General features: G+C 26.7%; 1 protein-coding gene across 1 annotated transcript in view; it reads left to right on the forward strand.

Moving 5' to 3' along the window:
- The window catches only part of mtt (mangetout), a 34,366-nt gene extending 8,271 nt beyond the window's left edge, over nucleotides 1–26,095 (forward strand). Inside the window, exons 2-10 of the mRNA XM_047054155.2 lie at nucleotides 1,841–1,992; nucleotides 2,159–2,329; nucleotides 3,302–3,446; nucleotides 5,567–5,891; nucleotides 6,197–6,417; nucleotides 10,897–11,265; nucleotides 11,416–11,958; nucleotides 20,327–20,917; nucleotides 25,172–26,095. Of these exons, the coding sequence (XP_046910111.2) occupies nucleotides 1,841–1,992; nucleotides 2,159–2,329; nucleotides 3,302–3,446; nucleotides 5,567–5,891; nucleotides 6,197–6,417; nucleotides 10,897–11,265; nucleotides 11,416–11,958; nucleotides 20,327–20,917; nucleotides 25,172–25,779 (3,125 nt within the window). The 3' untranslated portion in view covers nucleotides 25,780–26,095. The remainder of the gene's footprint in view (nucleotides 1–1,840; nucleotides 1,993–2,158; nucleotides 2,330–3,301; nucleotides 3,447–5,566; nucleotides 5,892–6,196; nucleotides 6,418–10,896; nucleotides 11,266–11,415; nucleotides 11,959–20,326; nucleotides 20,918–25,171) is intronic.
- The last annotated feature ends 1,135 nt before the right edge of the window (nucleotides 26,096–27,230 follow it).

The raw sequence follows: 27,230 nt of genomic DNA on the forward strand, positions 1-27,230 counted from the left end.
TTTTTTTGTGTATTTTTTTTTTGTTTTAAATTTTAACTTTTGAATTACAAATAATCATTATCATTATCATTGGTTTGATATGATGGTAGTTGTTGGGCCGAACGGAAAAACGAATGAAAAAAATCTAATTCAATTTGAAATGGTATTTTGTTTCTTCTTTCTATACATCATTACCATTGTTTCGACTTTTTTTCATTTGTTCTCACAAATACACACACACACACACATTATTCTTAATGTGTGTCCATTCGAGTGCAAATTCGTTTTTTCAAGTTTCATTTGGCCATCTCGTATCATCATATTCTTCACGTTTTTAGTGCTTAGTTTTTAGTTCTCCATGTTTTTTTTATAGAATTCAATTTGTAAGAAATTATAGAAAAAAAAAACAAAGAAAACAACAAAGTTTTCAAGCCGTTTTTATAACATAATTTTCTTTTTTGTCATTGATCTTATTCGATGTGCTTCATGTGAATGTAATACAATGTAGAAAAATCAATACCAATTTATATTATAGTTGATTGATAGATTTTTTTTGTATGATGATGGCTTCATGTTCATGTGTTTTCCGTTTTTTTTTTGTTTCTCTCTAAAATCAAAAGTAAAACGAAAAAGTTTTCCTCATTTCTCATTTGACCATTCGTTGATGAGAAATCATTTTTCATTAACAAATTGACTATTGTCGATTTTTTCTTTTAGTATGATAAATCTTGAAATAAACAAGAATTGTAAAGCGGATTTATTACCACAACAACAAGAAAAAAAAACTTGGCAAAAATCTGTTAACTTTATAAAATTTGGAAATCAATATCAGATTAATTATTTGTTAATTTGTTTCAGGTTGCACACACACACATACAAACAGTCAATATGAATGATGTGTAGATTTTTTTGCTCAAATGATTATCATTAGTTTTTCAAAGAAAAAATTACTTTCAAACTCATTTAATGCATTGATCTTAAATCAGAATGCTTGACACTTGGTGAAGATGAGATAAGAATTGTGAATTTTGGTCGTTTTAAAATAATATATTGATCTTGAACAAGTATTTTCAGAGCTTGTTAATATTGTCAATCATTTATGAATGAATGTTCAAAAAAAAAGAACAATTTCTAAACGGATTAAATGCCGAAAATACTATGATGACAGAAGGCTAGATGATTATCAATTAATAATAGTAGGAAGCAAAAAGTGTGGTGATTTAGAATATAATATATTTTTCGCAACTAATGCCTTCCATGATCATAGACATTTTTGGCATATAATTTATTTTCCTTTATTTCACTCTTCAAAAAAAAGTTTTTTTTCCATTTTATTCTCTTGTGCCTATAGGCATAGTAATTATACATGAACTCACGTTTTGACAAAATGTGTTACTAAGAAAGGAAAGAAAAGTTTTTCCGATTCTCCTAATAATAATAATAATAATAATAATAGTGATGAAAATGAGAAGAGTAAAAAGATCGTTTTTCTCTATTTCCATCCACCATTACATCATCATGATGATGATAATGAGATGTTATTGAACATCCGTTCTATCCATTATGTTACCAATAAAATCAAATGAGATTTCCTTTTTGAGGAAATGAAAAAATAAACTTTAAATGTCTCAACAATGATAATCAAAACAATAGTGATAATGATTATGAATAAACTAGACTTTTATAATTCATATTTATCGGGTTCTTCAAAATGATCAAAATAATAAAAGTGACAAAACAAAACTTTTTACTTACATTGTTCTCACATTGGCATTTCCTGATTGTTATATTTTGATGTTTTTCTATTTCATTAATTCCATTTTATAAAATTTCCGTTTATACACACATCCATCATTTTAAGGTTCCATCACCAATCTGGATGATAGTTATAGCTGTTCAGATGGTTCAACACGTTCACAAAAACAAAAACGTATTTGGGGAGTATTGGGAGCTGCATCAAGTGCAACATCAATTCAAGTGGCCAATTTACTACGATTGTTTCGTATACCACAAGTGAGTGAAATCATTTAAATTGGGGTTATTTTTTGCCATATTTATTAATAATAAGCACATTTAAAATGCTCTTTCATTCATTCAATCAAAATTTCGTATTTTTTATTATGATTTTTTCATTTCATTTTTTTTTATTATTTTTTTTCTGTTTGAAATAAAAATCTAGGTGAGCTTCTTTTCAACTAGCTCAGAACTGAGCAATAAACAACGTTTTGAATATTTTCTACGTACAGTGCCAAATGATAAAAGCCAAGCAATGGTTATCGTTGAAATAGTCAAACGTCTCAACTGGTCATATGTGTCAATTATTTATGAAGAATCTATTTATGGAATAAGGGTAAGTGTATTTATAGATTCATAAATATGTATGTGTGCAACAGAAACAGAACCAAATGACTACTACTAAGCTTTAATGTTGTTAACATCTTGTATTGCATTATTTTTTTTTGTTGATTTATGTCTTGTATTTAAACTTCTATTATTTATCGAATAACATGGAATGAAACAAACCAAACTGTATTCCTTGTGAAAGTTTTAAAAGCTGTTTTTTCTCCACTCATGAAGATTTTATAATATGATTTCCACGATAGGCGACAAAGAATTAGTTTCCAGAAAAAAAAACTAGACTGCTAATTTTTCTGAATATACCAAAAGTCAAATGAAACCTTATATTGATCAATCGAATTATGTTGTTTTGTTTCTTTTTTCTATATTATTTTGGATCGAATCTATCTGTACAATAATAATGAACCTTAATATGTTAGCGTATGTAAGTGTTAAAAAAAAAAGAATTTTCATTTTCAAGCTGTTGCTGTTGCTGCTAAGAATAGAATGAGAAAAAAAAGTTCTTTCTATTTATTGTAAGTAGGTTTATGCTTACTCAGCAACATCACAGCACATCAAAATTGATCACAATTCAATAATCAAATGATAATCAACGTTTATTTTTCACATTGAAATAATATGTAAAGAAAAGAATGAGAAAAAATTTTATCAAAAAACGGATATTGATGTCAATAGAGATAAATAAATGAGAAAATAATTGTTGTCGTTCTTTGTCTTTGGAAGTGAAATTAATTTTTTTTTTCATTTATGCAATGGCAATTTATTTTTCTATATCTTATGTTGTCATAAATTTTTTTGGATATTTTAATTTCTTAGAAATTTCCATATGAAGTCGACTTGAATTTTTTTTTGAATGCAGAACGGCAATAAAAAATCCAATTTTTCATTTTTCTCCAAAAAAATTCATGATGCTAATTTTAATCTCCATTTTTTTTTTTTTTTGGTTATCATGATTTTTATGAAGGCATTCAACGATCTCGAAGAGCTTCTTGAACAAACAGACATTTGTATTGCCATCAAAGAACGTTTGACCAAAGATTCTGGTATCGCAGCCAATAGTTCTTATGACAACATTGTTCGTAAATTGGGGACTAAACCTAATTCAAAAGGTGAGTAAATTTTTTCTGATGTTATGTTCACTGTATTAGTTGTATTGTGTGAATTGATTGAATTTTTTCCAGCTTACATATCTATTTCTGTTTTCATTAGAATTTTGATTCATTCTAAAATCAATATTGGAAAAATCTAACTACATTATCCTTGTATTCTTGTCTAGTGACTGAATAAATTAATGAATAATGGGAAAAAACTTTCCAAACAAATACAAAGATAGAAAGATTTAAAATGTTAAAAAAATATTTGATAAAAAACGGATTTTTTTCATAGCCACAAATTATTATAACAATGTGTATATGAAATGTTGAAATTTTTTTTGTTGTTGTATATCCTTATTGCCATTTCTGACAAAGTGGAAAAAATATGTTTTTCGTCAATACTACAAAACAAGCTATGGATATTTTCCCATAGAAATATTATCGATAATCAAGAATTTTTCGGAATTCATTTTCTTTAATCTCAAAGTGATTGTGTGTATGTGTGTGTGTGTGTTTGTATGTTGATGTTCATTATGTGAGCACATTTCCTGATTTCATTTCGTAACAAGTGCATGGGTTCCATTCTCTTTTGTTGTTTATAATTTTTTACTCACTTTCTCATTCTTTTTCTCTTTTCTCTATTTTTAGCTTTATTTTTGTTAATAATAATGTTTTTTCCGTTTGTCGATTGATGGAAAACTTCTGTTTTCCGTTTTGTTTTTCCGTTTGTTCATATTTCATATTTGTTATTTGTGTATCTGTGTAAAAACCATGCATAGTATTTTTGTCATTGATGATAACCTGATCAACCGTTTATAGATGAAAATTTTGATTTTTTGTTGATGAGAATGATTATAGAATAGAGATATGTGTTAAAGTGTATGAAATAAAATAAGACTAAAATGATTCTTCGATCGGACAAACTAACAATATTTCAATATTTATTATTCATTGGAAATTTTCTTCTTTTTTTTGCTGACAAATCGATAAATTGGCCATCTTTTTTAGGAATAAAATGATAAAAAATAGCTGATATACCTATTTTGAATCAAATTATTCTGTTATGTCTTGTTTCAATAAACTTGGTCAAGTTTTTTTCTTCTATTGATGATAATAAGACAGACAACAAGCCATATATGTGTTTTTATGTGCATGAAAAATTGGTCCAAACTTCTCAGAAAAGAGTTTGGATCAAAAAAAAAAAAAAGTTTGTCCAAAAGAACAACCTATACCGATTGGTTAGATGTCATTGATGATGATGATAATGATTATCGTTCATTGTTCATCAAGTTGCCCGAGGAACAAAACTGTTTTTTTTGCTTCACCTCTTCAATGGTTTGTTTTCATCTGTTTTTTTTTTGTTGTTGCATTTGGCCTTTTGAAAATGTCGCCTGAAGAGCTAGAATGGAAAAACTTTTTTTTTTGTTCTTTGTATTTATTATCATTTGACATGATGATATACAATACATACACAGACAAAAAAAAATCATCTTATTCACGATAATTAACTTCAATGATAGTCCAAATGATGACAAATACAAAAATAAAATTCCCTAGACTAAGTGCAAAATTTTGTCATCATTTCATTTTTTTTTTTTTTTGATTGTTTGTAGTGTTCTATTTTGATAATTTGGTAACACAATATGACGAGGAAACAAAAAAAAAAATGTCATTCTGTATAATGAAAGAATTATAATTTTTTTGACTTTTATGTTTTTTACGTAATTTGATATGTTGGAATTTATAAACAAAGTTAATTTTTTTATCATAAATTTGATTGATTTTTAGGAATTTGAAATTATCCATTCATTTATTACAACAACTTATAATTTGATTAATTGATGTTGATAATAAGAATTAATAGCCAACCTCCTAATGATGTACAAGCAGTAAATATCCATTAGATGGTGATAATATTCTTTATTAGTGTTTCCTTCATACTTGTCTATGAGTGATAAATGGCATATAAAATCAACTTATGGTGACATGATAAACCAAGGAGCTAAAAAACTGATTAATATTTAATTGTTATGGGGTCATTTTTCATTCCTTTCATTCCATAATATTATTGCAATATATTTGATTTGGTTCGTTCATTTTTATTTTATTGTTTATTTTTCCATTCAACCATAAAGGAGTGATTGTATTTGGATCTGATCAAGAGGTGGCAATGCTAATGCAAGCAGTTAAACGTAACAATGCTACCGGTCAATTCTATTGGATCGGTTCGGATGGTTGGAGTGCAAGAAAATTAGTATACGATGGTAATGAACATCAAGTTGAAGGAACAATTTCCGTACAACCAATGGCAAGTCCTGTTCCCGGTTTTTATGATTATTTTTTCTCATTAACACCACAAAATAATCATCGTAATCCATGGTTCATTGAATATTGGGAACATACATTTAAATGTAAATGGCCAAATAGTGATTATACTCCATATAATTTGGAATTTGAAAAGTAAGATATTTTTTTACAATTATTATCTATTTTTTTAAATCAAAATTGCATGCTTGTCACTAGTTTTAATTAGTTTCATATCAAAGTGAAATACTTATTGTCATTGTTTAATTTTTTTCAAAAGAATTTTTCATGACAATTTTTTTTAGAAAAAAAAATGTAGAAAATTAACTCAGTTTCTTTTTTTGTTCATTTAACAAAAAAATGATGAATACAATCAAATTATCAAAACTTACATCCATATTTATTTTCCATTTACCTATTTTCAATATGAATATCATCATTTGATTGAACATTTGTAATAGAAATTGTACGGGTAATGAACGAACAATGTCAGCTGACAAAGAAAGCGATGATGATGTTGAAATGCAATTACAATTTGTTAGTGATGCTGTACTTTCATTCGCTTATGCTATACAATCAATGCAGCGAGAATTATGTTCCGGTACACGCGGTGTTTGTCCACGAATGTTGGCCGCTGATGGTAGCCAATTATTGCAACATTTACGTGCTGTTCAATTCAAAGGTGAGTGAAAAGAAACCATTTTTTTTTTGTTTAATCAATCAAACTAAATCCCTACACATTATTATTATGCTAATTATTATTGAAACAGACTATTGTACACTATTTTTCGTATAAGTTTTTTTATCAAGTTCAATTTTTTAAATTTTACTTGTCCAAAATTCACTATTTTTTAGACCTTGAAAAATGATCGATAAATTTTTTTTTTTGGTATACAAATGTAAATGAGATTTATTTTTCAAAAAAATTCTTGTAAACATACAAGTAACACGATGGCCATAATGATATTTTCGTTTTACATAATAACGATCTATTGTTGATAGTCCAAAGAAAAAATTGGCTCATTGACATAAATCTGAGCAATATCTGGTAAAAATCGATACAAGATCGATATAAAAGTGAAACAACAGAGTGGGAGATTTATTTTATCGGCATGTTTGTTCTTATTGTAACATGTCATACATGTCGTTATTTTCAAACAAATAGGATTGGATCGTTAACAATGACATTAAGATGCTTAAGCTATTTACATCTATCTATCTATCATCGTCATCATTCTCCACAAGGTTTCAAGTATCCATGCTTTTGTTTTAGTGAAAAAATTTGCCTCATTATTTGACGAATAAATGAAAATTTGGAAATATGAAAAAAGTATAAATTTCAATCACAATATTTGACTTATTCTATCGTTTTTTTTGAAATTGTCTAAATTGATTTCCCTTTTTGATGACAGAAAAAAATCATCCAATTTATTGCGATGTGTATCAAATCATTACAGACACAAAGAATTGTATTCAATATATTCAAAAAGTTCTTTTTGTAACTTGATGATCGGTGAAAAAAAAATCAAAGTTAAAGTGAAAACTTCCTCTATTACTTTTCATATCAAAAAAAATTTGCTAAAAAGGAAATAATGAAAAAAAAGTGAAAATCAAACTATTCTCTTGTCATCATGATTTATATTGCCGGATATGATTATTTATTGTTGAACATTATTATCATAATGTAAATATTAGTTTCATTCGTTTAAGCGGCAGTAAAAACGCAATGCTCATCATCATCGGGTATATGAAAATGATGATGATATTGAAATTTGATATGAAATCTATAGAATAAAAATTTACTTTTCGATTTCTTGAGAAAAAAAAACACTTCAAACAGAAGAACAAATTCTATTTGTTCATATTCACGAATTTTGTTTCCTTTCTTATTGTTTCGTTAGTGTTGTTCTTTTGATGGCTCTTTTCAATGTTATATTTCAATTTCAATATACTTTATATAAAACGCTTAAAATTGAATCACATCACAATATATCGTTTTGTTCTTGGCAACCACATCTGAGATTCGATCGATTTTATAGTGCAATAGAAAAACTTCGAAACAAAAACACATTCACCCACTGAAGATAGATGTATGAATGTTAATCTAGGATTAAATCTTCAGGTTTTTATTCCATTTTTGTTGTTGTTCAATTGTTTTCTTTCCATTATAAATGCTGAAGAGTTTTTCAACCACAACTTGCATTCGCATAAATTTTATTTCATTTTTTTTTCTTCGAATCATCTCTTCAATTTTTTTTGTTGTTGTAAATTTCAAAAAATTTTTGAAATTCTGTAATTTTAACCACTATACATTGGTTAGTATTGATGAAATTTCTATTGCCATTTTGTCTGAACAAATCAACCACCACCAAAATCATTCAGTTTAGCTTGCTAATAATTGAGAATTCATTTTCAAATAAAACACAAACACTAAAGACTTAGATTATATTGAATTGAATGACGATAGTTTTTCTAACACCAAAAGCAAAAAAGAAAAAAAAAATAGAAGGATTTCACAATACGAACATATTGAAAGAATAAAAATCTTACTCTGCTCTTGTTTCATTGTGGCCCATTTCAATCACAGAGTCGTTAATCTTTTTTCTCTTCATTCTCATTCCATTTCAATCATTCTTTTGTTCAATTTATTCTATTCATTCATTCAATATTAATACAGTAATACCCCGCTTAACGCGGGGGTTACGTTCCAAAAATTCTGAGCGTTAAGCGAAACATCGCTAAGCGGGGCTATCTTTACATAATGCATTTTTACCCTTCATATACAATGTAACAATGTAATGCAATGTAGGGTAATTGTACAGCGTTATATCGAATCAGCGCTAAACGGGGCAGCGTTAAGCGGGGTATTGCTGTACTACTATAGTGAATGATGTGCACAGTCAAAAAAAAAATACAAGATTTTTCTATTAGTGTTTTTTCTCTTCTCCATATCATCTTGATGGATTCTTTTTTAAATTTCAAGAATAAAGTTGATGAAGATCATAATGATGTTGAGTGAAATGATTGAATGAAAATAGTGTATGTGGTTTTATCATATGTTTTCTTTTTTTCTGTCTCAAGCTCTTATCGATGAAAACAAAAAGATGATTATAATGCTGATGATGATCCTTTGATTCATTCATTTTTAGATAGAATTTAACTTTCTTATGGTTACGATGTTTGTACAAAATTAAATCCACGCAATGATGAGGATCATTATTCTTATTATTATTGTCATAACATTTTTGATTTCAATTTTTTTTCTTTTGTTTGTCATGATGATTAAATGGAATTTGTTTTATCGTTGTCAAAAATGTCCCAACATCATCATATAATCAATATAATGATCAAGAAAAGCTAATGATTATTATAGTTTATTTGCTTGTTTGTAGATCATTAAATTCTTGATTTTTATATCTCAAAAATAAAAAATAATGATTTTTTTTAGTAATCATCAATTTCATCATCAATTCGCTTCTTCTATCTGTGTGTGTGTGTGTGTTCCAAATTTCACAAATCACCTATATGAAATTTCAATCTCTTGAATCAGTAGAGCTTAATTTAATGGATAAAATCATTAAAATTGTTTCTATAGCTTCATCGTTGTCAGAAAAGATGAATGAAAAAAATCCAATATTTAAAATTTAAGATATTTTTCCTATTTTTTTTTTGTAATGTTTATTCCTTTTGTCACTTAATTAAATAGAATCTAGATTCAAGAAAAAATATTGACGTTTGTTTGTTTCTAATTGAAAATTTCTTTGCTTCAGTTCATCTTTCGATTCTTGATTCCATAATGTAAGAAAGACTTTTTTTTTGGTTTTTTTCAACACCATTATCGTTCTTGGATGAATAATTTTTAACTTGTTTTTATTTTGTTCACCACAATCTCATCAATACAAAAAAAAAATATACAGCGGCATCTGTTGACAATTAGGAATTCCTATTTTATTAGCTATCAAATCGAAATCTGTTTATTTTGCTCATTTTTTTTAATGATTACATTTTCTTGGATGAATTAAATTTTCTGTTTATATTTCTTGGTGCAATGTTTCTCTCTCTCTCTCTCTCTCTCTCTGTCTCTAAACATTTTGGCCATTGTCAAAACAAATTTCAATCCATTCTTATTTCCTTCATCGACACTAATCATCATCATCATCATCATCATCATAGTCGAATCTATCAAGTGTATGTATTGTTTGAGAATTTACCATCCATAAAAACATTCTTTCCAACGATCACAAGTCACGTTCTATTTGATTAGATGTGAAAGTGAGTGTGTGCTTCTTTTCTCTTCAATTTTTTAATGGCCTGGTGTGTACATGCTATATGGTATTTTTTCCCTAAACTCAGAATCTGGTCTTCTAGTATCATTATCTGGTTATTTATTTGTTTGATCACGGTTAAAAACATACACACACACACGCAGAAATACATAAAAATCCCCCTTATGATCCAAAATTTGTAGATCTATACTCTTTATCTGGAAGTTTTCTCATGGTACCATTATTTTTTTTCACTTCATTATTATTATTATTACTAGTAGCATTATTTTCAATCTTTTGTATGATTTTTTTTTTTTTTTTTTTGATATTGAATCCAAGATTTTCATTGAATAAAGTCAAATAGCCAAATATTGAATCACACTTTTAGTCATTTTTGTAGTCACATGGCTTTGTTTTTTTGTGGGCTTATTCATATTTCCCTTCACATCTAACAAAAAAAAAAAAAAAAAATTCAAGAACATTATTGATTTATAGATCAATAATAATTTTTTTATTGTTCGATTGCCTTCACTTATCAAATATAGGTTATTGTTTTTTCTTTGTATGGTCGAATCTTTGTTTTGATAAAAAAAAATTATTTTAATGTATTCATGTTGTTGCCCTTGTTCTGGTTAGTTTTTGATTTTGTTCTAAAATCAAAAACTATAAGCAATAATAATCATAATTTCATGGATGACTTGAACAGACCATTTTTGATGATGATGGCGATGATGATAATGTTATTGTCATACAGAAGTTATTCGTTTCCATTAATGAATGAAATTTGCATTGAAAAAAAAAATTTGATTTGCTAATATTATGAGAATCAAATAACATCTTTTTTTTTACTATACTTTCATTGTTTTAACTTCAAACTGAATAATAAAAATATATAGGAATGACTGGTCATGAATTTCATTTTGCTGAAAATGGTGATGGTCCTGGCCGTTATCGTATTATTCATTTTAAACAAGTTGATAAGAATAAATTCGATTGGATACAAGTGGGCGAATATGTTGATGGCAATCTAAATATAAATTTAAGTAAAGTACAATTTCGTCTATCGGATCCTGATCCCCCAATATCTGTTTGTAGTCAACCATGCGACAAAGGTCAAGCAAAATCATTTCTTGAAGGAGAAAAATGCTGTTTTCATTGTATCAATTGCACAAAATATCAAATATTAGTATCTGAAACACAATGTATCGATTGTCCATCCGGTTTCTTACCCGATTCCGAACAAATCGAATGTATTGCCATACCGGGTAAGTTTTTCTTCTTTTTATATTTTGATTTCTTTTTTCATTTTATATTTTTACATTTTATTTATTATTATATTCATTTTTTCTTCATTTACATTTTGATGGATGACATCTAATTTGACAACAAAAACCAATTTGTTCAATTATATGCAGAGGAATATATGCGACCCGATAGTTCATGGTCTGTTGGAGCCTTAGTGTTCGCATGTATCGGCATTGTATTCACAATATTTGTCATTATAATTTTTATCCGTTATAATGATACACCTGTTGTTCGTGCATCTGGGCGTGAATTATGTTATGTGCTACTTATCGGAATTCTTATTTGTTATTCTATGACATTATTCTTGGTACAAAAACCAACCATTTTTATTTGTGGTGCACAAAAGGCTGGCATCGGTCTTTGTTTTTCTGTCGTATATTCTGCCATATTGACCAAAACGAATCGTATTTCCCGTATATTCAAGGCCGGAAAACGTTCAGCACGTCGCCCTTCATTTATTAGTCCTAAATCACAATTATTAATCTGTGGTGGTTTCATTATGATTCAGTGTTTTATCATTGCAATTTGGTTTGCATTTTCCCCACCAAAAGTGATTTATTATCATCCAACACGAGAGGACAATAAACTCATCTGTCAAGCATCCATCAATGCTGGCTATTTTGTTGCATTCATGTACCCGATATTTTTAATTGGTTCGTATTGATCATTTTTATACTATTTATCATTCATATTCTTTATAAAAACTATGAAAAATAAAACATAAGTAATGCATTAACACTAAGCTAATAAGAATATAACAAGCAAACAAATAAAATAATAACATTCCTATTATTATTACATTGCACTAGGCCGATTTATTTTTTTCTTTCAATTCATTTTTTTTAGGAATTACAGAATTGGTTTTTGAGTTGGAAATATTGATCCTTATAATTGAGTCACGACAAAGATAGAAAAAAATTTCTATTTAGCCGATTTAATTGTTTTTTTTTGTGCAATTTCATATTTCTCTTTCACATATTATAAGGGTTCAGATATTATTTGTTTTTTATTGATGTATTTTTGGTCTCTTTCCATTACTTGACGCATGTATATTGGCAGGATTTATGTAGACGACTTATAAAAAAAAAAAATCTTGTCACTACTACTAATCTAAAACAAACAGTAATCATTCATCTATTCATTCACCTATTGAAGCTATTGAAGCTTCAAAAAAAAAGAAAAAACACCGTAAATCATAAAAAAAAGAATTGACATCAAAAGTAATGACGATTCTTTAGTGCAAATATTTCATTTCAAAAGATTGTGTAAGTAGGTTTTCTTGTCAATTTTAAATTTCGTTTTCATCAATAAATGTTATTTCCCTATATTTGCTTGATCATCGATGTTGATAAAATTCTTGCATCAGGAATTTATTGAATGTGTAAACAAACCATTGAAGATCAAACTTAAAATACAAACAAGTTTTTACATTTTTTTCTCTGTCTTTAATTCTAAAAATCCTAACAAGAAAAATAACTCGACTTTTATAAAGATGTTATGGCAATTTTCGTTTTATTTTATTCAATTTTTTCATTGTCAGTACTAATGAGTCACGTAATCGACAAAGCTTTATGTTTGTATGTGTTTGTGTTTGTGTGTTTGTGTGTGTGTGGAAAAACAAATCTCTTCCTAATTTACGGTCAACGTTTGTATTTATATTGCCGTTATAACACCGAAACAATCACAGTATTTGTACTGATTTTTCTTTCTTATTTTGTGATTCTTTTTTCGTTTGATTTTATCGTCGAATTTCATCTATACTTTTGTATATAGAATATTTTCACATAAAACAGTAAAGAATATAAGAAGTAAGAAGTATTAAGTCAATGCCAAAGTTGATTATAGAAAGCTTTATGAGTGTGTAAGCTGTGTATGTGTATGTGTGTATGTTTGTTTTGTAATACAAAATAAAGAAAGAAATCAAATTCACTATTAGTGATAATAATGATCTACCGAAGTTTTTTTGAATGAATATGTGTATTTACAGTATACATGGTTATGAGTAATAATGAAAACATGTCAAAGAAAAAAAACATGGTTAGGTTAACCTAACCTAACCTAACCAAGCCATTATTTTTTATTTTGTCATACATATGAAATCTGAAAATTTTGTTCAGACACAATGGAAGGAAAAAAGCTTTTGACGGCATCATTTTTTTCCTAATCCCATTGAATGATGTGATGATTATATTATTTTATACTCTGTTTTTTGCCTATATGTTTTCTCCAGAATTTGTACAAAAAAAAATAATTATTTTCCATTATTATGACAGCAAAATGACCTAATTATCAATACATACTAATATGACAGACCAATTCATTGTGTATCCAAAAAAAAAAAAAAAATGAAAATGAAAAATCTCTATTTTTTTGTTTGTTTGTTTGAATAAATAGATTACTGGTTACAAGAATGAGCCAAAAAAAACATATTGTTTTCGTTATCACAAAGCTGAGTACCAAACGTATGTCAATTTTGTTGTTTGAGTTATTTTAGCTCTAATTATCACTCTCACTGACAACAACAACAACAACAACAATGAAAGATTATGAATTTGATGTAAATAAATTATATTTATGTTTTGCGTAACAAATAATAAATCAAATAAAAATCATCATTTGAACAGAAATGATGATGAAAAAAAAAATAAATCAAAGACATTTAATGATGATGATGATTGCATATGGAATGATAATCTTTTTTTTACAATTTTTATGCTGTTCATTCCGGAAAATGAAACGGAAATAGAAGAATCAAAAATATTAAAAATGAAAATACAAATAATATGCAAAACGAAAAAAAAATCAGCTCATCTAAAATCTGTGAAAAGAACCGTTAATGTGTTATCACGAAATACAAGACACATCATCATTTTTCTTTCTTTTTTCATTGGTTGATAGTTGATTTATTTTATTTTATTTTTTTTTTTTTTTGAACGAGTTTTTGTCAATCAGAATATTTTTGAATAATGACAATAGAGTTTATTTGAATTGAATCAAATAAAATGAAAATGAAATATGCGAATTTATGCATAAAAGAGAATGGAATAGAATTCTCATTTATTCAATCATTTACCGTGATACGTTGTTTTTTTTCAATGCATCATCATTCTTTTTTTCTAATATTGAAATTTTCAATTTTCAATTTTCATTCAAGCCATTCACATACAATTCATTTGAAATGACTTTTTTTTTGACATTTCAGTGTGTTATTTCATTTTTTCGTTTTTATTTATGCTGTATAACTGTATAACTGTTGAAAACATTGGCTATATTGAATAAACTTGCACACACACATTGATAGTTGACGATGTTGATGAACAACATTATACACAAGTGACTCATCGTATAATAACACAAAATCGATAAGCCAATGAACAGAAATTTTTTCAATGTCTTTGTTCTTGATGATGAATCTTCTATTCATTGGTAGTTTCTTCTCTCTTTCAAATAACAAAGAACGAAAAAAAAAGAAATGTCTATGAACAAAAAAAAATCGAAAATGTCTAGTATTTTCACAATATATGACATATAATACGGCAGTAGTCATTCAATTAAATTTTTCTTATTGTTCTTGTTTCTCAATATATATAACGAACTCGTTAACCTACTTGGTGTTACTACAGTGCGAAAAAAAAACAAAGAAAAAAGTATTCTTTTATCACGTACATAAAATGACAATTATTGTGACAATGCTGTCAATATAAATAAATATATCATCTTTTGTTATCACAACATATGTTATTCTTTGAATTTTCAACATTTTTTTCCATTTGTTGTTGTTGTTGTTTTTTCCATATCAACTGTTTTTATTAATAGTTTTTTCTGATCTTTTTTTATGCTGTTCATATTGGACAGAATGTTTTTCTATTGGAAAAAAAAGAAAAACTTATAGCATTTCTATTGATCCAGCTTAACTTGTAAACTAGTCTGATGATTTTGATCATAACATTTTTTTTTTCACTATAATTAGACTAATTAAAAGTCTGTGCCATACGTGTATACGTTTTTTATTTGTTGGTCGAATAACCGAATGAATCTTTTTTTTTGCGAAAAGAAAAATGGTAATCTCCTTTCACTCATTTATAATGATAAAAGTTGACAAAGATCCGTGGAGCATGGTTTGTGTTTGGAATTTTTTATACAGTAATACCCCGCTTATCGTGGGATTATGGTCCAAAAATTTTGAACGTAAAACGAAACAGCGCTAAATAACGTTATATCGAAACAGATCTAATCGAGGCAGCGTCAAGCAAGGTATTACTGTATATATAAAAAAACCGTTACCCCCACCTACAATTTTGACTGCCCATTCGTTTATTTTGTCTGTTTCTATACAAAATTATTTCTATTTTCTATACTACTTTCTAGTTGACTTGAACAATAAAGAAAAAAAATTTGGCTTTTCTTTCTCGCATTTTTCATCATCATGTCAAAATTTTTTTTCATTTTCTTTTTTTTCAATGGAAATAGTTTTTTCTTGAACTTCATTTTGAATTCTTGGACTGAATTGGCATCTCAGCTTCTGGTTTTTTTCTTTATTTATATTCATTCTTAGAATATTTTTGTCGTTGAAAAATGGATTTTTGATATTTTTTCCTGCTCGTTTTTTTTTGCTTTTTCACTTGTATTTTACAAAATCGTGAATGAATGAAAGAATTTAGAAAATTAAACATTTTTTTTGTGTGTCAAAACACTGTTTATTATATCTATCTATGATATTGAATAGGTACATATATCATTGCGTTATTTTAGTTTGGTGAATTCTGTTTTGATACCAATTTATCATCACATTTTATCAGAAAAATGGATACATCTGATCTTTGGCCTAGTCAGATGTGTTTGACGTTATTTTCATACATTCTATTCGAATAAAATTTCAATTTTATCAGAATTTTCATTTTTTTTACTACAATATCAAAAATGATGAATCTTTTTTTCATCGAATCGAATTTGTTGTTTTTTTCATGTTTCGTTTTGGTTATTAATAATATCTACTACAGCATATATATTGTTATTCAGGAACAAAAAAGAAACGAAAATTTGAACCAAAGAAGAATGATTCATGACTTGTTGCAATCAATACAAGTATATGTATCATGAGTGTGTCAAACATTTTTTCTATTCACACGCATAGTATTGTACTGATTTTATTTCAGATCAAATGGATCACACAAAAATTTTGAATGATTTTTCACTTTTCGAATTGATAGATGCAACGACACTTTCAGTACCATAATTCAATACACCCGTGATGATATATTGACTGTTTTGTGTCTGCCTTTAACATCATTTGATCAAAAATTATTATTTACATTTATTGATTTTGTGGTACATTTTTTTCTTTTCAGATTATTAATCCTTCATCATATATCCATCCTATTATCGACCGCATATGCACACAGCTGCTTTGAAAAATAAAAAAAAATGATAAGGATAACATGATCGAATTTGTTGTTTTTCAATAATCAATGAAAGCAATCATTCAAACATTTTATTAGATTCTTAATGTCAATTCGATTTTTTCTTTCCACTCTTTTTTCTGGTTCATTTTTATCATTTTCTGTTTGTGTGTTTCATTGTTGATTCATTTTCTTTTTTTGATTTTTTTTCCCACTACAATCATGGTGTCATTTTTTATTGAACCAAAAAAAAAACATTAAATAAAACTATTTGAATTGATTCTGATTTATCGCCAAAAACACTTATCAAATGAATAAAATACAAACATTCGTATTCGGTTCATATTCATATATATTTTTGGCGGTGATATATGCATATGTGTTGATATTTATGGTGAGAAAGGAACGAAAAAAAAAATTCAAAGCTATTAAATATTTTATATATTCCATATATATTCAAATATTGTTTTTTTTCTCACTGATTTAGCCGCTTATCGAATTTTCTGGTCCTTTTTGTATTATATAAAAATTTCAAATGTAAAAGGATTATTGCACCACACGGGTTTAATAGTATTAATGATGATGATGACGATGATGATGATGCTAAAATTTCAATTCCGTTCTATTTCTCCAGTTTATTTTTGGTTGATTTTCTTTTTCAATTTATTTTTTACACATATATACCCATTAATATTCAAAGGATGTTGAAAGGAACAAAAAAAATTTTCCGTTACACAAATAGAATTCTTTCCAAATATAAATGAAAATCTCAATACGAATTCAGTACAACTTCATCATTATTTCTGACAATACATTTAATTTTAACACAATAAATACAACGGTAACGGATAAAAATGAATTATGTTATCACAATTTTAAGCCTTTTGGAACATATTCATCATTCCATACAATAATTTTGAATTCCAAAGATGCAATTTGAAATTTATTCGATTTTCATAATCTTTTTTTTTGCATGACTGTTGATTTTTGATCGGATAATTATGATCTTATTGATTTAACAACTTTCTGAATTTTATTATTTATTAATTTACCAAAAAAAACACCCCTTTACCTTTAAAAATAAGGGATTAATTAACAATATCTAAAAATCACAAAAAATGAAAAATTTTTTTTCATATGAATTCAATTAACAGATTTTATTTGTACAAGTTTTTTGAAATATTTTTGAAGGAAAAAATAATTTTTATCAATTCCATAGGCCATTAAATTATGCGTCTGGTATTTAATCAGGTTCTTTATTTGAATGGTATGAAGATGAAAAATTCAATCAAATTAATCAGACATTTTTATTGTCTATGCAGATGAATAAATGAAATTATTATTGTGATCAATACATTAAAATTGAGTTGAATAATCTTCCATTAGGCTATTTTATAATGATTCGGTAATTCTTAACCAAAAAAAATAATGAAAGAAAAATTTTTCTTTTATGTTAAAATAAACAAAAGACGTTTTTCTATAGAATCCTGAATCCCCAAAAAAAATGCTTAATGGAATGCATCAGATATAATTAGCCAAAAAATTTACATATGGTTCAATAATTTTGAATAAAACAATCTTTCGAAAAATGATGTGTTTTGCTTTAGTTGTAGTTTAATTATAATTGATGATGATGTTAATGATAATAACATACATTTAGTTCCATTTTTTTTCTTCTGGTTATTATATCAAATCGGTGTTAATATTCAATAAATCCATTGAAAGAAAATTTTCCTGAAGCTGTATAGAATTTTTCCAATGTATGAATTTTTTTTATGTTTATTTCACAACAAAATTAATGGTTAAGAAGTCCATTTTTTCTTCATTTATATGAAAACAAGGTCCATCAAAACAATCATCAATGAGTATAAATATATTAAAAAGAGAATAACCAAACTATTTGAAAAAATTCTCATCATTATGTTTTCATAATAAAAGTTTTTTAAAGAAAAAACGACAAATCTTTACCATACCTTTTCCAACATGATGATTCTGGTAATACAAAGTGAAAAGTTTGAATGACGTTTTTTTTGAATTCATCTAGAAATTCTTACTTGGTCCTCTTGAATCTTTTGAATGACATTGGTTGAAATTCATCTATTTTTGCAGAAAAAACTTTTTCTTGTTGTACTTTCTTTCATATAAAAAATAGTGAACAGCTCATAACAACAGATAAAATCCATCATGGACTGTTTAGATAATTTTGTTTTCAAATCCAACTATCCTTAACTTCATCATTACATTCGATTCTTCTTTTTTCCTTTTTTTTGATGAAATAGAAATAAATAGAAACATAGCTGGACAGTTTTTGTTTCAGAAAAGTTTATGATACATGTTCTTTTCTTGACTGGACATATATTTATTTTTTCACCAAACAATTATTGTAGTTTGTAGTAATGGCATCATTGCACATCATTTCTAAATAATATTCTGTTCTTGGAAAAAAAACAAACGAAACAAATTGTCATGTTCTTATAACAATCATTGGTTTCTCCTTTAAATCACCGCATTCTGTTATGTATTTTATATTGATTTTCCAATTCATTTTCATTCATACTTTCATATTTCAATTTTTATTCTTCATAACATAACATGAAATTATTCAGATTGAAATAAAACCTGGAAAAAAATTTTTTTTTTTCATGTCAAAACATTGATTTTCATTTTTTTCTTTATATCTCTGTGAATTCATTATTCCATCTTTGTTTTCTAAGTGTGTTTTTTTTGTGTGTCTGTGTATTTCATTATTTATATCAAAATTTATGTGTTTTCAGTTTTTGTTGTTTTTTTTCATTTTTTCTTGTTATTCAAATTCAATTTATTTTATGATAAATAATGGGATGATGATGATGGTGATCAGCAGGATATTTTTTTTTTTTTTTTTTTTGAAAAATCTGCATGAATTGAAAATTTTCATCCCACTTTTATCATACTCATATATTTCAATCATATAATTCCATTGAATTGAATATATTATTGCTGTGTCGTCAAAAAAAAAAAAAAAAAAATTTTGCAGACACTTTACCATTATCGTCACAAATTATGATCAATTGTTCTGAATTGTAATTGTATTGGCTATATGGCTATAAATATTGATGATATGAAATCTTATTTATTTAGCAACACACACGCACAAAAATTTTCATGTCAAAATGATTTTTGTTACATGTTAACGCAGCCAATATCCATCCAAATTGTTTCATAGAATGATGTTGATAAATGTATATTCTTTATATTGGGAAATTCACGATGTTGAAAATATTCAACAATCATCACATCACTTGATCACAATTGATAATGTTTTCATTATGAATTTTTCATAATGAAGATGACAAAAATGAAAATGAAATTGAATGAATTCAAAATAAATGATCGTTTAGTATGAAATGAAAAAAAAATTGATATTTAGAAAAAAAAATGTAGAAAATTTCAATCAACAACTTTGTTGATGTGCAAAAAAAGTAAAGTATACTGTTATTTTGTTTTTCGCCCTTCTTTTTCTTCTTCTTCTCATCATTCCAAAACATTAGGAATTTTGTTTATTTTTTTTTGAATTACTTTTTATTCTTATTGAAAAATAAATTTTTCCATTTTTTCTTGTATATTCTATTTGATAATATAGTGGTCTGTACTGTTTACGCTGTGATAACACGTAATATACCAGAAGCATTCAATGAATCAAAATTCATTGGTTTCACCATGTATACAACATGTATTATATGGCTTGCATTTGTGCCAATATATTTTACATCATCACAAAGTAATCATATAGCGCTCAATTTAACAACATTATCTGTTTCAATATCACTTAGTGCAACGGTTACATTATTGTGCCTATTTTCACCAAAATTATATATAATCCTTTTACATCCGGAAAAGAATATTCGTCAATCGGTTACAATGCCTCAGCATAAGTATTCAACAACAATACATCATCATCATAATCAACAGCAACAACAATCTAATCAAAAAACTGTAAGCATGACACCAACAGCACCACCATCATCATCATCATCAAATACAATAACGGCAGCAAAACCAACAATACAATCGGATCCATTATCAACAACATTTAATGTTGGCGGTACTGGTGGTGGACAAAATGCCGTACTTAAAATGAAAAGATTCAACATTCAAAATGATAATAGCAACAATATTGTTGAACAACAACAGCCAACAATTAATCAAGTTGATTCATCCACACAATCGGATGGTAAGTTTTTTATTATATAACTCATTATTGTTTTAGTAAAGAATCCTAGATCACATTTTTTTTCGAATATTTAATTGAAAGATTTTTAAATGATTCTGATCGAAAATTATTGGCTAAAATATTTCGATTGATTATCTTAATTTATCACATTTGTCTGATTAATAATGTGTTTATGTGTATATTTTAAAATGTTGATCACACCATCATCATTGACTTTTTTCCATATGAATTTATGTAATTTTTTTTTATTTTCTCTTCTGTTTTTCATATAGCATTCATTCATAGTCTATTTAATATTCTGTGTGTGTGTATGTTTGAGAATGAATGCATGTTCTAATCAAACGATATATGGAACAAGAATATCAAAAAAAACTAATTACAATTAATGCACACACACACACACATTCACTCACAAACAAAAGCAATTGAGCCTTGAGATACACGTAAACACATATAATTTTGTTTAGATTTGGAAGTTGGCTGTCAGAATCTGGCTGATCAAAATACAAACATACACATACACTGAAACATCAACTTGACTATCATCATAGCTATCAACAACAACTACATGATGATGATTAGGATGATGATGATGATGATAAAACCGACATTACCAGAAAAAAATAAAAATTACGAACAAATAAAAACACCAATATATGTCGACCATACATAAATAAATTGGTAATATTTAAGCATAAATGTAAACATTTAACTGGAAAAATGAGCCGCATCTTGTTCCGAAATTCTTTGGAACCCTAAATACAAACGCACATACATACACTAATCTATACTGAAATTCTTGAATGCACGTTCATATATATTATATGGATGGATGATTACCCGAAAACAAAAACTATATTCATGCGTGTATGTATTTTAGTAAGAATAACATTTGTGCTTCACTGTCTGCTTATTATATATTACACTAGGACCGATATCATCACCATGATGATTATAATGATCGGGACCCTAAATACAAACTGCATACATTTACCATAGCAATTACTTTTAATTAGATCGCTTACAATTTTTTTTTCTTCTTCTTTTTTTCTACTATTGTCGTCATCATTATTGTCATGGTTGCCGTTGGTTCAATGCTGCTGTTGTTATTATTAATGCTTATTATACTGATTAATGTCGATTGTAGAATTATATTTTTTTTCCATCGTCTTTTTTGGAAATATTTTAGCAAAAATTCTTTTTTCAATCCTTTAATACATGTTTGAATGAGAAAGCAAAAACTATTTTTCCTTCTTGAATTGTTATTTATCGATCAATTGATGGTCTAAACATTTATTTTCTAATCTAAGATTTATTCACATTAATCGATTTTTCATTACATTCAATTTGATGATTATATTATTTTTGTATATGAAAATAATGTCAATATCTAATTGCATTTGAATCATATCTGTAGCATTTGTAAGTTAAAATATTTAATTTAATTTTTTTTCGGATTCACAATCTTAATGGTAAACTCTAAATGTTTCAGATAGTTTTATATGTTGTTTAAATCTATGTAATTAAAGTATTTCATCAACATATGATTGATTTCTGTATAAATATTAGATGTGATTAAATTAAAAATCATTACAGCACAAGCAAACCAAAAAAGATCGATAAAAAAATTCAATACCAATAACATTGTCGTGAGACCTAATTACGTGATGTGTGTCATTAGTTTTGACAAAAAAAAAAAAAAAAAAAAAAAATAAGGACAGCAAAAAAATGACATGAAAAAAATGTTGGAATTTATTACAATTTTTCTTTTCCATCATCTATTTTATTGAATTTTAAAACATTATGATAAATATTGTTAGTTTTGGTTGTTATATCAAATTTTCTTCCAACAACAACCCACGCACACTTTCGGTGTCTATGTGAAAATGAATGAAATTTAAAAGTTGTTCCAAATGTTTGTTTATTATATTTATTTTAAAATTCTTATTTGTTTTCACATCTATCTTACAAGTGATGATCAAATTAGAAACTTGCCTTAAGATATTTTGAAAAAAATTATGCAGACAAACACACATTGATAGACAATGGAAAAAATTTACATTGTCGATATGAATGATATGATGATACATATGGTAGTTATAAATAGTGACATAATTTAAATTTTTTTTCCTTACAATTCTCACATCAAACTACAAAATTCAATTAGTCATTGAAAATGAATTTAACTATTTTCTATTCAACTAAAATTCTCTATAAATAACATGTACATTTCAATCGACATTGAAAAATTGACAAATAATTTTTCAAGTGAATCAAAAGCATCATTATGTGGAGATAATAATCGTTATTGTATTAAATAGAACTAACAACAAAACTTGTATTTCATTCATTTTTTCACAATAATTTAAATAAGAATTAATTAATTTTATTATTGAATTTTTAATTTACATTATAATTTATTTATTTTTTTTCATTTGAATGTTTTTTATATAAAAACAAATCAAGACACACACACACGCAAACACGAAAAACTATATTCATTCATCATTTAGTTTTAAAATACGTTTGTTCGTGATTTAACATTTTTTGTTTTCTTTATTTGAAATGCCATTTATCTTTGAAATTTATTACCATCTATATATTTTCGATCATTTATTCCTGAACGAATATAGTGTATATTGTATGCTTGTCAAGATTATGATGATGATAATTATTCTTTGGAGCAAGCAAGAATTCAGAAAAAAAACAAATTTAAGCATATCTGGAATAGAAAAAAAAAGGATCTGACTCGTGGGACCAACGCAACAGAAATAATATGCTTACAAATGAACCATCTGCCCCGTTTGGCAGCATGCTACACTTTCTTAATTCATTTGTTTTATATTATTAGATTTCCTTTATTTTTCCTAATAATAATAATGTCTTAACACCGTTCTACGCCTTTTCCCTCATTATGTTTGTGATTCTTATTCATTTTTCACAAATTTTTGAGATTCTGTACTATGTTTTCTGAAAATTAAATGATATCTTAATACCGAAAAACCATAAGAAAACATCACGATGGTTTGTATGGAATAAAATTTATAAATCAAAACTGCTTCTCTCAAATACACCATACATTGGAAAGAAGTTTTTCTGGAACAATTGAAACATTACAGAAATATCATGAACAAGCTTCACATTCATGATGATTACCTAAAAATTATGCAATTTTTGTTTATTTTAGAAAAGTTTTTTCCAACTATTTTCATGGTTTTTTGTTTTTATTTCAGATTTTTTTTCCAAAAAAAAAACACCAGAATTTTGGTCACAATACTTTGATCCAAGTTTTTATGGCAGTTTTTCTGTTATAATTTTCGTAATGGTTTTGAGCTGATGCCTGAAAATTATAAAAGTTGAAAAACAATTTATTCACTGAAAAAACATGAATACAACGTCAAACAAATATATAATTGTCAACAAAAAAAAATTTATGTGTTATTTTGAACCAGGAAACAAATTGAAGCAAAGAAATTCTTGTTTTTCTTCATTAACATTGTTTTGTGGAAAATTGTAAATCGATCAATTTGTCTTGAAATTTCCGGAATCAAATGTTTTTTCCAAGTAAATAATTGAATGAAGAAAAACGATGCATTTATGTTAGTGAAAAGTATTGCTATTGCATTTGATTTGAAAAATCTTCAAACACAAAAAAACACGCAAAAAAATAGTGGAAATGTCCTAGATCAAAATATCTAAAGACTTGTTTTCATTGTTTATGGATGTTATTATTGTATTGTGAATAATGAAGAATTATTGTAGTGGATTCATTCTCTATTTACATTACTTTCATCACGTATTCTACGGAAAATTCTTCTTGCTACAGAATTTTTTTTACTTAGTTCTAAAACCATAAATATCTGTTTTCAAAATTATATTCTGTTTAAACAATGTCGTTCTATTCACATATATAAAGTCGTCGATTCTCAATTTATAGAAAGTAAAAGTTTTTTTTTTGTTTCTTCATTCTATATTTTGCCTTATGCACAAATTCATTAATTATGTTTGATGTCAGTGTATCGACCTTCATTTTTGTGTTTAAGGATATTATGCATAATATTGAATTTTTTTCAACATTATTAAATTCTATAGAATATGAATAGCTTTCACATTCTGTGTAGACTTGTATGTGCATTTAATGGCCAATCGAATTTTTTTATTAAATGCAATTTTATTCATTGTAATTGATTGCTTATTAATTTCTTATTGTTATGCATAAATTTTTTCTATTTTTCTTTTTGGTCTCATTATTAGAATATGAAATGTCCGAAGTTATGATAGTTACTGCTTCTGGTGGTCAACATTCAAAAACATCGACAGATGTTAACCATTTAACAACATCAACCATGACCAATAATGGTAATATTATGGCTCATCATTCACACGTTTATTATCATTATAATTGCTGTAATAGCAATCAACATTATAATAGTAATGAAAATAGACGTGATTCAACAAAAAGTTTACCACCACCAATGACCACAAACATTAACATCAGTAATAATAATAATCATCATCAACATTTTAATAATCATCGATGTCGTTGTGTGGCTGCGACACTAATGACGACAACCCAATCACAACCAAATCAGCCAATAACATCACCATTGTTACGATCATCTGGTTTTGAAAAAATAGAAATAAAGGATCAGATAGACCAAAATAATAAAGTGAGTAAAGGTACACAAACTGTTTTAAGTATGATGAAAAATGATATAAATGGTAGCATTACTGGCATTTCCGGTGCTAATGTCAATACAAAGGTAAATGAAATAACATCTACTGTAACAGCCACTGCTGTAACGACGGTATCACCTACCATCAACCCTACATATATTGGCCACGAAATTGAACAATTTTGATTCAAAAAAAAAATATATATTCGTTCCAACGTTGGTGGAAGATTATTTTGTGTTTTGTTTTTTCAAAATGACAACATTGTTATATATTTATCTGCAAATATTTTGATTTGAATCCAAATTTTTTCAAATGTTAATATTATAAATATTGAAAATCACTGTTTTCTATATAATCATCATTGTGTATAATATGGTTTGCTGTATTTTTTTTTGTTTGTTTTTTGTAAATGTCTAATTCTTTGTCTATGATTATATTATACAATTGTTTTCAATAGAAAATTATGGTTTGATAATAATAAATGATTTAAAATTTAAATTTTTCTTTTTTTTCGGTGAGAATACAATTCAATACATATTCTGTTCTATGGGATTTTTGTCATTTGTTTTTGATGTTTGTAATTTTTTTTGTTCTGGTCTGAAAGAAATTGAAAAAAAAATATAATCGAAACCAGACAGCGTAAACATTTGGAAAGTATGCATAAAAAAATACTGGACATTCCCGCCCACATACTCACAGATCATTGTTGTTGGTCAGATTTCAGAAACTGTCATGAAGTTTGGCTTGGCCATTAATTTTGCATATTTTTTTTTCTTTTTTTCTTATTTTCCGGTTTGAATCATCAAACTGTGAACTGCAAATGATGGCTGTACTGGTAAGTAGTTGCAATTCATTCAGTGAGGATTATCTAAAAAACGATTAACATCAACCGAATAAAAAGTAAATGGAAAAAAAATTTGGGAAAACCTTTCATCGAAAATGACCAACATAAAAATTGATTCCTTCTGGAACATCATTATCACTTTTTTCACATCATGATGATCATCTCTATGATAATATCTTTAGAATCTTAGATTACAAACCTCAAATTGATTGTTTTTGTTGATTTGGATGACTACTTGACGTTGCTCAATTGCAATCATTCGTAGAATATGAACAGTATACTGCAATTTTGATCTGAAATTTTGTATATAAATGAATCTGAAAATAAACTGAGCATAATGAATATTCTTTTTTTTTGTTGGTTATAAAATTTTCTTATATTTAATGCATGAAAACTATTTGTACAATTTCATGGTCGACTTGACGCCCAATCCATCAGTTACACTTTGATATGAGGCAGTAGTTAATTAAATAGTCTTTTTTACCGCCAATCTGTTACAATCAAACATAAATAACAAACACAGAGGCCAATGAAACCGATTCTTGAATACATTTATTTGTTATTAATAATGAAAAAAAATATATATTCAATCTCTATAGTATTGTACTTGATTTTGACATATGTATCATATGTAACCGACTAAATTACATACAACATTTTATTCATTTTGGCGATCGACCTAAAAATCGATGGACCAAATATAATCTGAAAATGAAATATTAGTCCCAGACATCAAGAATCAAGAATGTTAGTAATAAAATAGTCAGTGTTGAAGAAAGGTAAACTTTGAAG

This window comes from Dermatophagoides farinae, chromosome 1 (genome assembly GCF_024713945.1).
Source record: "Dermatophagoides farinae isolate YC_2012a chromosome 1, ASM2471394v1, whole genome shotgun sequence".
Taxonomy (NCBI): domain Eukaryota; kingdom Metazoa; phylum Arthropoda; class Arachnida; order Sarcoptiformes; family Pyroglyphidae; genus Dermatophagoides; species Dermatophagoides farinae.